At 35.3% G+C, this 14937-nt stretch overlaps 1 protein-coding gene across 1 annotated transcript; it reads left to right on the top strand.

Annotated features, from left to right (window-relative positions):
- Positions 1-3543: 3543 nt before the first annotated feature.
- Positions 3544-14734, top strand: LOC133724799 (THO complex subunit 4B-like). Its single transcript, XM_062151645.1, has 5 exons — positions 3544-3874; positions 12216-12347; positions 12992-13060; positions 13148-13338; positions 14259-14734. Exons 2-5 carry the CDS (start codon positions 12219-12221, stop codon positions 14398-14400), a joined length of 531 nt encoding a protein of 176 aa, XP_062007629.1. The 5' UTR covers positions 3544-3874; positions 12216-12218; the 3' UTR covers positions 14401-14734.
- The last annotated feature ends 203 nt before the right edge of the window (positions 14735-14937 follow it).

The raw sequence follows: 14937 nt of genomic DNA on the forward strand, positions 1-14937 counted from the left end.
TACGGACGCGACGATTTTCTCCGGCGACGAGCTCGTGCTAAACCCTCGGCTTTTGACGAGGGACCCACCCAGACTCGCAATCGACCTCTGCATTCTGAATCTAACTCCGGCGAGGATCGACTGAAATTTTCTTTCTGGCAAAAAGTCCCTAAATCACTCTCACACTGCTACGCTGAGAAGTAAATGCGTTTTTTGAAATTGTAAAATTATTTTGAGGCCCTTGTTGTTTTGTGAATTTTATTTTGGCTCTTGGTTTAAAGTCCCTAAATTCTCTTACTATTTCATTTCTTGATTGTCTGAGCTCCGTTTGACGTGTCTTTATTTTCTGCAGTAAAGTGCGGGCACGTTTTCTAGTATAATGTAATTGTCGATTATAACATAATAATCGTAAATTTGTAGTTGTGTAAATGTGTGTGATATTAGGACTACCTCGTCAAACAAAAACAAGAGACATAAATTGGGTTTCCAAAAGAAAATGTCATTATTGCCGTCATCATACAAGATTTTGAATGCCTTTAAACTTACAAAAAGATTAAACAACTAACCATTTAATTGGCACATTAGCTTTCGCAAAAGAAGGGACCTAAAAGTACTTGTGTTCCGTAAAAAGAAGACTCACAAAACTAAGATTAATAAGATACAAGTCCAGAACGAATCAAAACATATACTATTAACTCAGTACGTATATAGTGCGATTACCAATTATACTGCAATAAGTGGAACAATTGCATATGAGCTTTATCAATTAGATTTTACAAATAAACATCAACTACCTTTAAGGTGTGGCAGCCACTGAAACCAGAAAATAGACTAATCTAATACTGGACACAATATGAACATATCGGGAATCAAAAATTTCCTGATCATCATGCACGACAGTATGAAATTTAGTTAAAATGGCAAATACGCCCGAGAATATTTTTTACTGGGAAATGCACCTTTACGATTCAGCAATTAGAACAGAAGGCAAAAGCCACAAATGTGCTTGATAAATTAGAAATAGAAGGAGGGCCATCATTCATATGCAATGCAGTTGTGATCAAGTAACAAATCCAATAAAGTAATCAGCCTCTAAACCTCACCTAGCATTAGACTTGTCTAAAAGTTCATCTGGATATCTGCGTCGATATTGCTGTCGCCACCGAAACCTACAATCCCAAAGGCCAAAACAACAAAGTAACATGAGCTCCACTAAACAAAAAAAGCACATCACTCACAGAAATTGAATCAAAATTCTACCAATTCAGGTATCACCATAGTACACACTTATTAAAGCAAAACACTGAATTGGCATTCTTCAATCTTCTGAAACTGTAAAACTGAGCTTAGCCCAGCTCAAATCAGCTACTCCATACACTCTTCTACCATATAAACCAATCAAATTTTCAAACTTTTCTTTCACTTCTCTTCCAAAACAATCAAAATTTCACTTTTTTCTTTCATTAATCAAATTCCGGAGCAAAACACAATCATCAAATCGCATCTGAATTCAATTTCTGAGATTAAAGATAAGAACTTACGAGAACTCCTGAAATGCATAGACGATGGGGTCGATTTTGGGAATAACAACCGGGAGCCTCACGAAGAGTACGGACGCGACGATTTTCTCCGGCGACGAGCTCGTGCTAAACCCTTGGCTTTTGACGAGGATCGACCTCTGCATTCTGAATCTAACTTCGGCGAGGATCGACTGAAATTTTCTTTCTGGCAAAAAGCCCCTAAATCACTCTCACACTGCTACGCTGAGAAGTAAATGCGTTTTTTGAAATTGTAAAATTATTTTGAGGCCCTTGTTGTTTTGTGAATTTTATTTTGGCTCTTGGTTTAAAGTCCCTAAATTCTCTTACTATTTCATTTCTTGATTGTCTGAGCTCCGTTTGACGTGTCTTTATTTTCTGCAGTAAAGTGCGGGCACGTTTTCTAGTATAATGTAATTGTCGATTATAACATAATAATCGTAAATTTGTAGTTGTGTAAATGTGTGTGATATTAGGACTACCTCGTCAAACAAAAACAAGAGACATAAATTGGGTTTCCAAAAGAAAATGTCATTATTGCCGTCATCATACAAGATTTTGAATGCCTTTAAACTTACAAAAAGATTAAACAACTAACCATTTAATTGGCACATTAGCTTTCGCAAAAGAAGGGACCTAAAAGTACTTGTGTTCCGTAAAAAGAAGACTCACAAAACTAAGATTAATAAGATACAAGTCCAGAACGAATCAAAACATATACTATTAACTCAGTACGTATATAGTGCGATTACCAATTATACTGCAATAAGTGGAACAATTGCATATGAGCTTTATCAATTAGATTTTACAAATAAACATCAACTACCTTTAAGGTGTGGCAGCCACTGAAACCAGAAAATAGACTAATCTAATACTGGACACAATATGAACATATCGGGAATCAAAAATTTCCTGATCATCATGCACGACAGTATGAAATTTAGTTAAAATGGCAAATACGCCCGAGAATATTTTTTACTGGGAAATGCACCTTTACGATTCAGCAATTAGAACAGAAGGCAAAAGCCACAAATGTGCTTGATAAATTAGAAATAGAAGGAGGGCCATCATTCATATGCAATGCAGTTGTGATCAAGTAACAAATCCAATAAAGTAATCAGCCTCTAAACCTCACCTAGCATTAGACTTGTCTAAAAGTTCATCTGGATATCTGCGTCGATATTGCTGTCGCCACCGAAACCTACAATCCCAAAGGCCAAAACAACAAAGTAACATGAGCTCCACTAAACAAAAAAAGCACATCACTCACAGAAATTGAATCAAAATTCTACCAATTCAGGTATCACCATAGTACACACTTATTAAAGCAAAACACTGAATTGGCATTCTTCAATCTTCTGAAACTGTAAAACTGAGCTTAGCCCAGCTCAAATCAGCTACTCCATACACTCTTCTACCATATAAACCAATCAAATTTTCAAACTTTTCTTTCACTTCTCTTCCAAAACAATCAAAATTTCACTTTTTTCTTTCATTAATCAAATTCCGGAGCAAAACACAATCATCAAATCGCATCTGAATTCAATTTCTGAGATTAAAGATAAGAACTTACGAGAACTCCTGAAATGCATAGACGATGGGGTCGATTTTGGGAATAACAACCGGGAGCCTCTCGAAGAGTACGGACGCGACGATTTTCTCCGGCGACAAGCTCGTGCTAAACCCTCGGCTTTTGACGAGGGACCGACCCAGACTCGCAATCGACCTCCGCATTCTGAATCTAACTCCGGCGAGGATCGACTGAAATTTTCTTTCTGGAAAAAAGCCCTCGTTAAACCCTAAATCACTCTCACACTGCTACGCTGAGAAGTAAATGCGTTTTTTGAAATTGTAAAATTGTTTTGAGGCCCTTGTTGTTTTGTGAATTTTATTTTGGCTCTTGGTTTAAAGTCCCTAAATATATCTTGTAAATATATCTACACACATATATCCAATCTACTTTGCAAACCAGCAACAAATGAGAGAAACCATCTCCAAGGCTTCATCAATATCCAATCTACTTAGTATTAGTCTATTAGAGAAGAAGAAGGAAAAAATAAAAAAAACAAAGCCTGACTTATCATTAAGAATTCCTAATGAGTTTAACATAACATTTACTAAGAAATGCATTGCAAAAATGTAGGATTGGTTCTTCAAAAGAAACAGCATGCTTCAACAACTATAAAGAGAGTACTTGGCTCATAGAAAAGAGTCAACTTACAGGTCGAGACGAAATAGCCTGAGCGATTTTGATATACGCCTGTAAAATTAACAAAAGAAGTAATATAAGAAATCCAACTCAACGAACAAAGAAGAAGCCGGGAGTAGAAAAGTTTATTCTAATTTTCACAGTACCGGTCCAAGTTCTACTAGTATTTGCCGAAGCTCAGCAGCTCTAACCTGCAAGCAAAAAATTAGACCAAAATCGATGTAATTTAATTCCCATCCAAAATATAGCCCAAATATCATTATTTCAAGATTAGTTTCAAAACAAGAATGAGAAATCTTGAGAAACTGAATCGAACCCAGAAACACCACAAGAAACATATGAAATCAAGATCAGTTTCTCTTTCGAACCCAGAAACAACTTAATCGAACCCAGAAACAATTTAATCGAACCCAAAGCTTAAAAGTACTTGTGTATTAAACAACTTAATCGAACCCAGAAACACCACAGCCCAAATTCCAAAACAAGAATGAGAAAGTGAATCGAACCCAACAACTTAACAAGAGAAAGAGATTCAAGAAATTCGAACCCAGAAATCGATCCCAAAATTTCTCCGAGCTTGAGTCACCGTCTCACCGAGCTTCACATAATCACAGCTTGAGGAAGAGTTGAAGAGAGTGAAGAAACTGTTGTTGCTGCTGCGAGTTGACACTTGACAGAGAGTTGAGAGAGACTGAGAGACAGAGAGAGTGTAGTGAGACACTGAGAGAGTGAGAGTCTGAGATACTGAGAGAGTGCGGCCGAGTTTGAGAGAGGGGATAAGGGTAGGGAAAATGAGAAAGTGATAGACCTAGGGCTGTCGTGTTATTCATCTAAACCATTAGAAAATCTAACCCTATCAACGTTGGACACGTATTGATAAATATATTCATTATATGAATATATTTGAACTAGCAACAGTGCCGCGCTTTGCTGCGGGATGTGAATGATAACAATAAAACAATTTTCACCATTTTAAATACAATTAAACAATTTTCTCAATTTTCACCATTTTTCTTTTTATTATGAACAATGCTAAAATGTCTAAGCCAATGCATCAGAACAAAAGCAAAGGCAAGAAACCCAAAACCCAGAACATTAAGAATTGAATCAGATAAGACAATGCATTCACCAAAGAAAGAAACACCCCTTGGCAAAATGTATTAGTACTTGTCATCGAAAAGCAGAAGAAATATAAATAAAAAAAAAACATACTAACACCATAATCTTCTCCAGATATACTAACACCCATAGCCACTCTATTATTTTTAAACTGAACAGAAAATAAATAAAACTAAAAACACTTTATTATCTTCTTCCAAACTTGAATCTGTACAAAACTAAAATATTACCACAAAAAGAAACTACTCAATACCCACTGCAATTGACTGGCTTTAGTTCAAAAATTTTCTATAACTCTCCGAAAATACCCATTCTTTCTTTTCCCTAAACCATTCTTTCTTCTCCCTAAACCATTCTTTCTTTGTCAATGAAGAAGATAGTAATACCCAACTTACCTCAATCTATATAGAAATCGATTAACAATTTAAAGGTCCAAGCAAAACTTAATTCCACAAATATGACACAGACTGATCCAAAACAGAAATGCTCAAAAAGAGGGAAACAATCAAAAATACATGGTATGCCACAGCTCAGATAATTAAACTTAATAAACAGGATTTTAATCCTAACAAAAATGTGATCCTGCAGGTTCAGTGCTGAAGTCCAAAGATAAAATTGTTTTTCCATTAATTCAGTCAATCATAGTTTAATTAACTAAACTTATACAGAACAAAAGAATGATCAGGAGACCAAATCAGCAGCAGCATCCTATCATTCATCCCACAGTTGAATGAATATATAAATTAATGAAAGATTTTAAATTATGAAAGATAAAAACGATACCTTGAAGGTATTGCAATCAATTGCCCAGAGTTGAAACTGTAGCACAAACAAAGCCTGCAACAGATAAAAATTAATATTATTTAAATATTAAGAACAACAAATAATAAAAGTATGGGATTGAATGTAACTGATAATTTCAAGAGTATAGGATAGAAAACTCTATAGTGTTGGTTGTAAGAGATATGCAAACCAATCACTAATTATTGCAAATAATCTTCTTAATGGATAGAAAATTTGTATTCATTGTTTAGTCTTTAATAGCTATCGTTGTGATCATAAAGGCATATGTTTTAATTACCCAAACAACAATAATCTTTACAAACATAGCGTCAAACCGTACATCAGTTCGATACACATAAACATCACAAACATAACTTCAAACCTTTTCAATCAATTCCGAAATCCCAATCCGAAACACAATCACAACCCCTAAACCAAAAAACCCATATATCCATGAATTCTAAACAAACAACAACGTGAAAACCCAACTACTTCAAAAAAAAATTATAAAAAAAAAATAAAAAAATAAAAATAATAATAATAATAATAATAATAAGGAATAAAGCTAAAAAAAACTTCCAAACCTGCAATCCTCACTCTGTCGAAATCCACCAAAACCACAGCCTTTGATCAAACCAAAGGAGAACTCAGCAAACCAAGGAACTTTATTGTGGTCTGCACAATAAAGCAAATGGAAATATCAGAAAAACAATTTAAGCTTCAGAAGGAAGCTGCATTCTACATACATAAAGAAGTATAACAGGACTCATCTCTATTGATTTGTGAACTTTGGTTTTAATAACTTTGTAGCTTAGATATCAAGAAATCATAAAACATAAATAAGACAACAACACTGAAGCACAACTTCTCATTATGGAAACCAAGTGAGAACAACTTCTTGCATTTTATATTTGAAACCACCATATGAATTAATTTCTTTAGATAATATAATAATTACTAATTACAATCAATGCTGCAGAAGAAAACAATGGATAAATAAGTACTAAGAAAACAATGGATAAATAAGTACTAATCTAATATGTTCTTCGGCCATATTCATACATCAGTTGGTAATAAACCTCTCACATCATCACAAACTCACAATCTTATCACTTATCAGCAGAAGAAAATCTTTTAGTAATGGAAAAGAATGACAATTTACTAAATCATAACAAAGATGAAAGATTGAAAACAAAAAATTTGGATCTTGGAACTGTTGAAAAGTTAAAACCCAGGCTGCAGAAGGAAACCAAATCGCATACATTAAGAATTGAATCAGATAAGCTTCAGTTAACAGAAGAAAGATCAATAGCAATCAATGCCAACCAAATAGCTTCACCCGCGAATAATGCATTTAAGTAGAAGGTTAAAATGTGAAACATTATGTCTGTTCATAATAAAAAGAAAAATGAAAACAGCCATCATGCAATTGAAGCCATCAAATCAAGTGAACCGCTTTTCTTATTTTGCTTTTGCTGAAAATGAAACCGCTTCTTCTTTTGCTGATTACTCTGATCATGAAAAGAAGAAACAATAAGAAGAGGGTTCTTACCATCAGATTTCTACATAGCCTACAATCAATTCCAAGGTTGGAAACTCGATCAGAACAAAAACAAAGGCAAGAGACCCAAAACCCAGACTCCTATTTAGAATAAACAAACAAACACTATTATCACAGAAACCAGGAACAATGGAGCAAAAACACCAAATCAAACAAACAAACAACAAAGCAATGAAAATTTCACAAATCGGAGGCCCCAAGTTAAACAAAACCCACAATATTCACATCCAAGTGCAACCAGCCCTGATAATTAGGCGAGGCAATTACCGGATTGAAGATTCAAACTTTTCCTCCGATCTATCTCTCTACCTCCTCGTCCGAAGCAAACAAATACAACCGATCTCTCTAACTCTCTTTATCTCTCAACCCGGATTGAGGATTCAAACTTACCCTCCGATCTATCTCTCTACCTCCTCGTGCGAAGCAAACACACACAACCGATCTCTGTCTCTCAACAATTGATAAAGATGGTCAGAAGATTGTAGAAGAAAGAAACGACGCGAAGATAGGATATATCCAGATAAGGTAGAGCCGGAAAAAAAATCTGAAGCGAGGACAAAAGAGTCAAATCACTTGGAGCCAAATCACTTGGAGCCAAATCACTGTTAGTTGAACAGTGTAGGAGCTTTAGTATATGTAAAATTTGGTCGGTTCGGTGCAAAAGTGGTCGATAAACATCCAACAACCGTTTCCGAACCGTATTCATTCGGTTTCGGCTCTGCTCCAACACTTTCTTTCCTTCTTCTTTTCGGTTCGGTAACCGAACTGATATTTTCGGGCCGGTTCGGTCAGAAAACCGTTTCCAAATCGGTTGTGCCCACCCCTAATTGTAGTTGTGTAAATGTGTCTTTGTGACATTAGAACTAGCTTACCAAACAAAAACTATGGATCTTTGTTTGGGTTTGGGAACAAAACACTAAAGGACAGCATAAGCACCACCAATATGATACGAATTTTCGAACACTCTTCAACTTCTAAAAATACTAAACGGATAAACTAAGAAACATATTGGCTTCTCATGACAATAAGATTTATGAACTTAAAAGTCTTCAAGTTTCGAAAAAAATGGAAGCTATAAAGCTAATGACTATAATAAGATTTATGAACTGAAAAATACAAACAATAAGCTCAAAATTGCTAAGTTTTCTTAAATAATATCATTCAAAAGACTTTAAAAACAAGTAAAAATAAGAACGATTAGGGTATAAACTCAGACATTATTCGTAGTAGTAACTCATTCGAACTACACAAAAATTAGATAATTCCATACACCATTTCTAAGAGATGTTTGGGATAGCATTTGGGTTAAACACATATAATTATGCCAGAGGAATGATTAGGGCATAAACTCCACCCCGTTTTCTATTATTAGATTCTGTATACAGTGTTTTTTGAGAACAGTTACAAACGAAAACATAGCAATTCGCTTTTAGTTGGGGAAAGGTAACATGTTGTTCACAATGTATTCCATTTGCGTATATGATCCAACAGTGATGACGTCTACATCCATCAACTGTTGTTGAAGTTGATTTGCAAGATTAGTATCTTGTTCAAGTAGCTCGTTCCTGTTATCTTTGGCATCAATAGACTCTTGTATACTTAGGTTCAATGCATTCACCTATCCATTAATTTGGTCGATTTCATTTTGCAGACCTGTTATTTATCCTTTCAACAAGTGTAATTGTTGATGATGATATTGATTTAATTCCTGATAATTAATAATTTCTTTGGTTTTACCTGGGGCCACATAGGGTCTGTGCTCGAGTGTGCGCCACACAATGCAGATTTAGATCGTGCTGAGCATCCATATAATTCACTAGAGATATCAGTGTATCTGGGACGAATACATGTTTGTCCTGGCCTAGTTATTGGACATTTGGATTTTCAGGAGCCGGAAGATCCATATCCTTTAAAACAATAATAAAAAAGTATTTAAAGGAAAAAAGAAGCTTTAATGTTTATAAGAGTCAATTTTTTATCACTATGAAGCGGTACAATATGCAGTATGTACAACATGACACCTTCCTTATTCAATAGGCAAGAAACGCTCTGTATAGTTCCTCAAATATTATTTTGGCCAAAAAGCTATGGTACCTCAAAGTGAGTGCATATAGATACATTCAAATTGCAATTCAAGATAGAGATTTCATAGTTTGTGACTTTGTGTGATTAAAAATTGTGAATCAATACGTTAAACCTTGCTAGCTTCGTTCTATTAAAAAAAAAAATTCAATAGTTCATTCAATAAATATGGTGTAACAAACACTAAAGCCTTGTTTGGTTCAAAAATGAAATCAATTCCTTTGTGTTCATATGAAGGGAAAATAAACGTCTCGCTAGTTTTTCTTTCCGGTGTTTTGGAACGTTTTCCCAATAACAAGGAAAAAAACTCACTATAGTGTTTGATTTATGTAAGGAAATGAAGCTAAACAATATTAATATTTTATTGATGTTCTTATTTATTAAAATATAAAATTATGCAAATCTCTTGTCGCAGTGGCGGCAGCTTCCAACTCCTTATGTAATCTTTCAAATGAATAGTAGCACCAGCTAAATATTAAAATTCCCTGATCTAGAAAGGCTACTATTGTCTGCTCTTTCTTCCCTTAATTTTGGGGCTAACTGCCCAACCATTGGTGGGCAAAAGCCAATAAGAAAAGGTCTCACAAGCTATGTATGATGCATCCCATTCTTATGTTAACATTTGTTTTGATTTACTTTATGTGTTGGTTTAATTGTGTGAGTTACTTTATTCAATGGAAATTTCATTTTGATTAAAAAAATTCATTAATTACTATCATCATATGAGAAAGTTTGCAACTTTATTTCTTTTTTCATCATTTTGAACATCGTTTTTTTCATTTATTTTTCTTATGAGAGACATGATTGAAGAGATGTTCCAAGAGATCGTAATAGGAAACAAAGAATTATATTTTTCTTCCAAAAGGTCGACCAATTTGTTTGCCTTTTCAGATGTTATAAACATGTAGGGAGAGGCTCTAATGAGACCATAAAAATGAGAACATCATGAGAGCTTTCAAATCAATGATTTTGAGACCTACGTTTCTATCACATCTCAACAAATCCTCTATTAAATATTTTAGGTCTCCATGAGTATATCATTGCTGCAAGTTTTCTTCCATATTGCTAATCGTAAAGGTGACGAACTATATCAAATCAATAGACAAACCAAATATGGCCACTTTGAACCTTCCGTATTCATAAATGATAAATCACGATTATGAACGTTTTTACGATTTTTTATTTGGCTAAAAATTTACAAAAATTATATACTCATGAAGTTCTAAACATCTAAAGGTCGATTTGATAAAAAAGATTGAGATTTAAAGATAAGAACTTATGAGAACTCCTAAAGTGCATAGACGACGGGGTCAATTTTGGGAATAACAACTGGGAGCCTCTCGAACAACATGAACGTGACAATTTTCTTTGGTGACAAGTTTGTGCTAAGCCTTCATCTTTTCATGACAGACCCACCTAGATTCAGTGTTTTGAATCTACTCATGTGAGAATCGACTGAAATTTGTTTTGGCAAAAAAGCCCTCGTTAAACCCTAAATCACTCATAGTCTACTCTTGGTGTCGTGAGAAGTAAATGCGTTTTTGAAAATGTAAAATTGTTTCAAGGCCCTTGTTTATTATTATTATTTTTTTGTAAATTTATTTAAGCTCTTGGTTTCTTCTTTTGGTATTTTAAAGTCCCTAATTTATTTTACTATTTCATTTCTTGATCATCTGGCCTCTATTCGATATGTCACATGTCTTTAGGTCAATCGGGTTTTGTATAAATATAATTTACTCTAAGCGGTTTAGCTCTTGAGCTGTTTCAAACATTTCACTAGTCATGTCTGGTTATTGGTTATTTCTGGACTTATTTCCAAGGTGATGTTGCATTTTAGGTTGCTTTAGAATGACTCAATCTTGTCGTAGCCTGAGGATTGGGTGAACTGTTTTTCTGTAATGTTACCTACATATTCATTATTAATGGATTGACAGCCCATTCTCTCTAAAAAAAAAACTTATTTTAAGTGATGATCATAATATACATAGATTTAATAAGTATATAACGCGACTATCAGATTATAACAAAATAATTGTAAATTTATAGGTGTGTATATGTGTGTGACATTATGATAACCTAGTCAAACAAACTCAAGGGACCTTTGTTTGGGTTTGGGGTTTGAAAACAAGCACCAAGCGGCAGCATCACCATTGCCGTAAAAAAAAAAAGATCGAGGCTAAACTAATAAACATATCAACTTCTAATGATAATAAAATCTATGAACTAAAAGAGCTTGAGTTTCGAAAATGAAAACCTCATAAAACTGGTGACTCCAGTAAGATTAATGAAAAACTGAAAAATAGAAACTATATAATTATAAGCTCGAAATTACTAATTTTTCTTAAACAATATCATCCAAAAATGACTTTTAAAACAGGCAAAATAAGAACACATATTTTTCAACGTTCGACACGTGTCCCTAATGAGACAAATCTTTCCCCCGCCTTTAAACCACGCCAGTATTCTCCTTCACCACCAGAACGTACTGTAGAGATTCTGCAAAACCAAAAACCCTGCTTCACTGTCCTCCAAAACCCCTCACCTCTCTCTCTACTTTTTACCCAAAATGCCCTTCCCTCAGGACCGCCTGGACCTCCCTCTCGACGCCCTCATCGCCGAATCCAAGCAACAACGCCGTCACAACAGCTACGCTCACCAGCCACGAGGGCATAACGGTCATTTCGGCGGCGGAGGCTCCACCTCAGGCCCCTCTCGTCGGCCGATGAACCGCAACGCCTACAGAACGGCGCCGTATCCCACTCTGCCGGTGAGCCACCGTTTACGCTTCCCCACATTCTCAACTTTTTTGGGTTTTCCGAGCTTCTTTGATTTTTTCACTCTCTTCTGCTATCAGGAACCAAAAAGGCGTAGGCTTTAGGGTTTAGGGTTTGCATGTATGATGTTTTGGTTTAGTGTTTGATGTGTGTTAGTGATTTTGATGCAGGAAATGCAAGGACAGCCTGGACCCAGAAGGATTGAGCTGCCATTGGCTTTGAGCCAAGCGATGAACAGTGAGGGAAGCACCAAGCTTTATATATCTAACTTGGACTATGATGTTACCAATCGAGATATAGAGGTAGGTATTTATTATTTTTTGACATGAATTTGGTTATTTTTTGTGTCCTTTCTCTGTTTGTGTTGTGGTGTATAAATGTATAATCCATGTGGGAAAAGAGGGGGCCTTTTTAGTCCCAGAGCTGTCAAAGAGGGTTATATGATTCAGTGAAGTAAAGCGGAATTGGGGTTTTAACTAAAGGGTGACAAAGATCCCAACTTGAAGTTTTGGTTTGCAATCTTTTATGAACTCTGTTTGTCATGGTAGGAGTTTTACCAGACGACCCTCTATCCCTTGTTTCAAAAGAAATGGTGTCTTGCTTTTGATATGGTCACTGTAATCTGTGACCCTGAATCACCTGTCTGGGTTTTTAAAAGGAAATAGTGTTATTCTTTTGATATGGGCACTGTAATCTATGCAGGGGGTGTGTATATGTAAACATGTTTGTGGGGCAAATGAATGTGCATGTGTTCATAAGGTCAAGTTGTATATATAGGATGCTGCTCAATCTGCCAGTTTGTATGAGTGATTGTTCTTATTCTTCTTTATGTTGTTTGGTCAGTTTTAGACTCAAAAAATGTGCCTTGTAATTGTTTGAACTTTTTGGTTTCACAACTCTTTTGGCATTTAAGTTGAAAAGGTTATAACTACAATGCAATCTGCAGTTGCTCTTCTCTGAGGTTGGCGAATTGGAAAGGCACTCAATCCATTATGATAAAAGTGGAAGATCTAAGGTATCTTCACAGCTTGACATCCATGGAATTCTTTAAAGAATGTTTTTCTTTTCTTTGGCTTAGAAGGTTTGCGTTGCTTCTGTTCAGGGAACAGCTGAAGTTGTCTATAAGCACTATTCAGATGCTCTAGCAGCAATCGAGAGATACAACAATCAGCATCTTGATGGAAAGAAAGTGGAAATTAAGCTTGTGGGACTCAATGTTGTTTCTCCTGTTCCTCTGCTTCTGCCTCCAAATACAAATTTCATGCAAGAACATCCAACTCCCGTCTTCCAGAGGTATAATGTTTCTTTCTTTCTGCTTCTGTGTTGGGAATCGGTATTATGATCTCTCTGTATGTTGTGTCTTTGCAATTAAATATAGGACTTTCCATTGAGTTGAGTTACATGAAGTCATATTTATTTGGTCTGAAATGGTTATCTTGATCTCCCTATGCATTTGGAAAATAAGCTAATGAGGAAAATATCAGTCCCGCTTCACTTTGGTCTGAGCTATCATTGATGTCCTGTTCACAGTTTCATCATAAAGATTTGTTTTTATGTTGCCTACTAATTTATTTTGTATCAACTTAAGCCAGTGATTTCAAGCCACAAGGAGCATCTGTGTATCTATGATATTTTTATTTCCGACTTTATCCAGTTTTCACTGGTAGTCAAACATGTTTATACCAATACATTGGCTAAAGTATTTCTAACCAAGGCAGCATACTGAAAACATTTTTAATAACTTGAGCTATAGTTGTTCTCTTTTATGAAATTTTTCTATTAAGCACCTGTGTGATGAAATAGCAGTCTGAAACTATTGAAGGAACCTGCTAAAGAGAGGGAGAACATTATTCATGGCAGTGAAAGAAATGTGATGACTGATGAGTGTATGTATAATGTATAGGCTGTTACATATTGTGTGTGTGAAAGTTTACATGTGAATGTGTGAACACTTTCACACAGATCAAAAATGTACTGATATTAGCATTTGCAAAATGCAGTCTATATGTTGTTTGCAGACAATTATTTGGATTTGGAGAAGTGGGAAAGAAAAGACATGTTAAGTAGAACTTTGCTAGCTGATGTCTTCCTGATGTTGCCGTTTACTTGTGTTCACTATTTTTTTTTTCGCGGCTTAACTTCACTGGGAAAGCCATTACTGAGGAAAGGCATAGTCATGAACATGATCTTTTTCTTGTTTTGTTGGGGAACAGGCTAGGAAGAGCTGGTTCAAGGGGATCGTTTCATGGTCATGGTGGTGTTGGACTTGAAAGAGGCTGTGGACAGGTGAGAAATGGTGGTCCGAAGGTTACTACAGAATCTCAGCAATGGAAGAATGTGACTGCAGAAAATTAGCATAGGAAGAATGTGATTACAGAATCTGTTAAAAGGAAGAAAACATTTTATGGAGATACAACTGTGACTTTTGATGATCTGGATGCTGATTTGGAAAAATACCGCCTAAAATGTAGGCCGGTAAACTGAAATCACAGTTAGATGACAGACATGGTAGTTTAGGGGAAGGCAAACTGGTAATATATAACATATAGATGGATATGGAGCACTACCTATTAGCATTTCTTGCTCCCTTGAATTATATCTTACAGTTTGTCTGGTATTTAGTACCACTTTTGTGCTGGGATGCAAAAGAAGTTTGTTACAAAGTCACCCCTTCAATTAGTAACAAGGACATCGCAGATACCTCAGTGCCATCTGCTATCAAACATATATATCCAAGGGGATTTTCTACCTCTGCTATTATTTTTTGCTGGTCACTTCTGTTATGATTGATCATTTTTATTAGTTTAAGCATACATACAGTGTGTTAATTGTTGGAAATTACATTTCTTGGTCTATGTGTTCTGAGTCTTTAGCTATTTTGGTTTGTGTTTT

The sequence above is a fragment of the Rosa rugosa genome, chromosome 1 (assembly GCF_958449725.1).
Source record: "Rosa rugosa chromosome 1, drRosRugo1.1, whole genome shotgun sequence".
NCBI classification, from domain to species: domain Eukaryota; kingdom Viridiplantae; phylum Streptophyta; class Magnoliopsida; order Rosales; family Rosaceae; genus Rosa; species Rosa rugosa.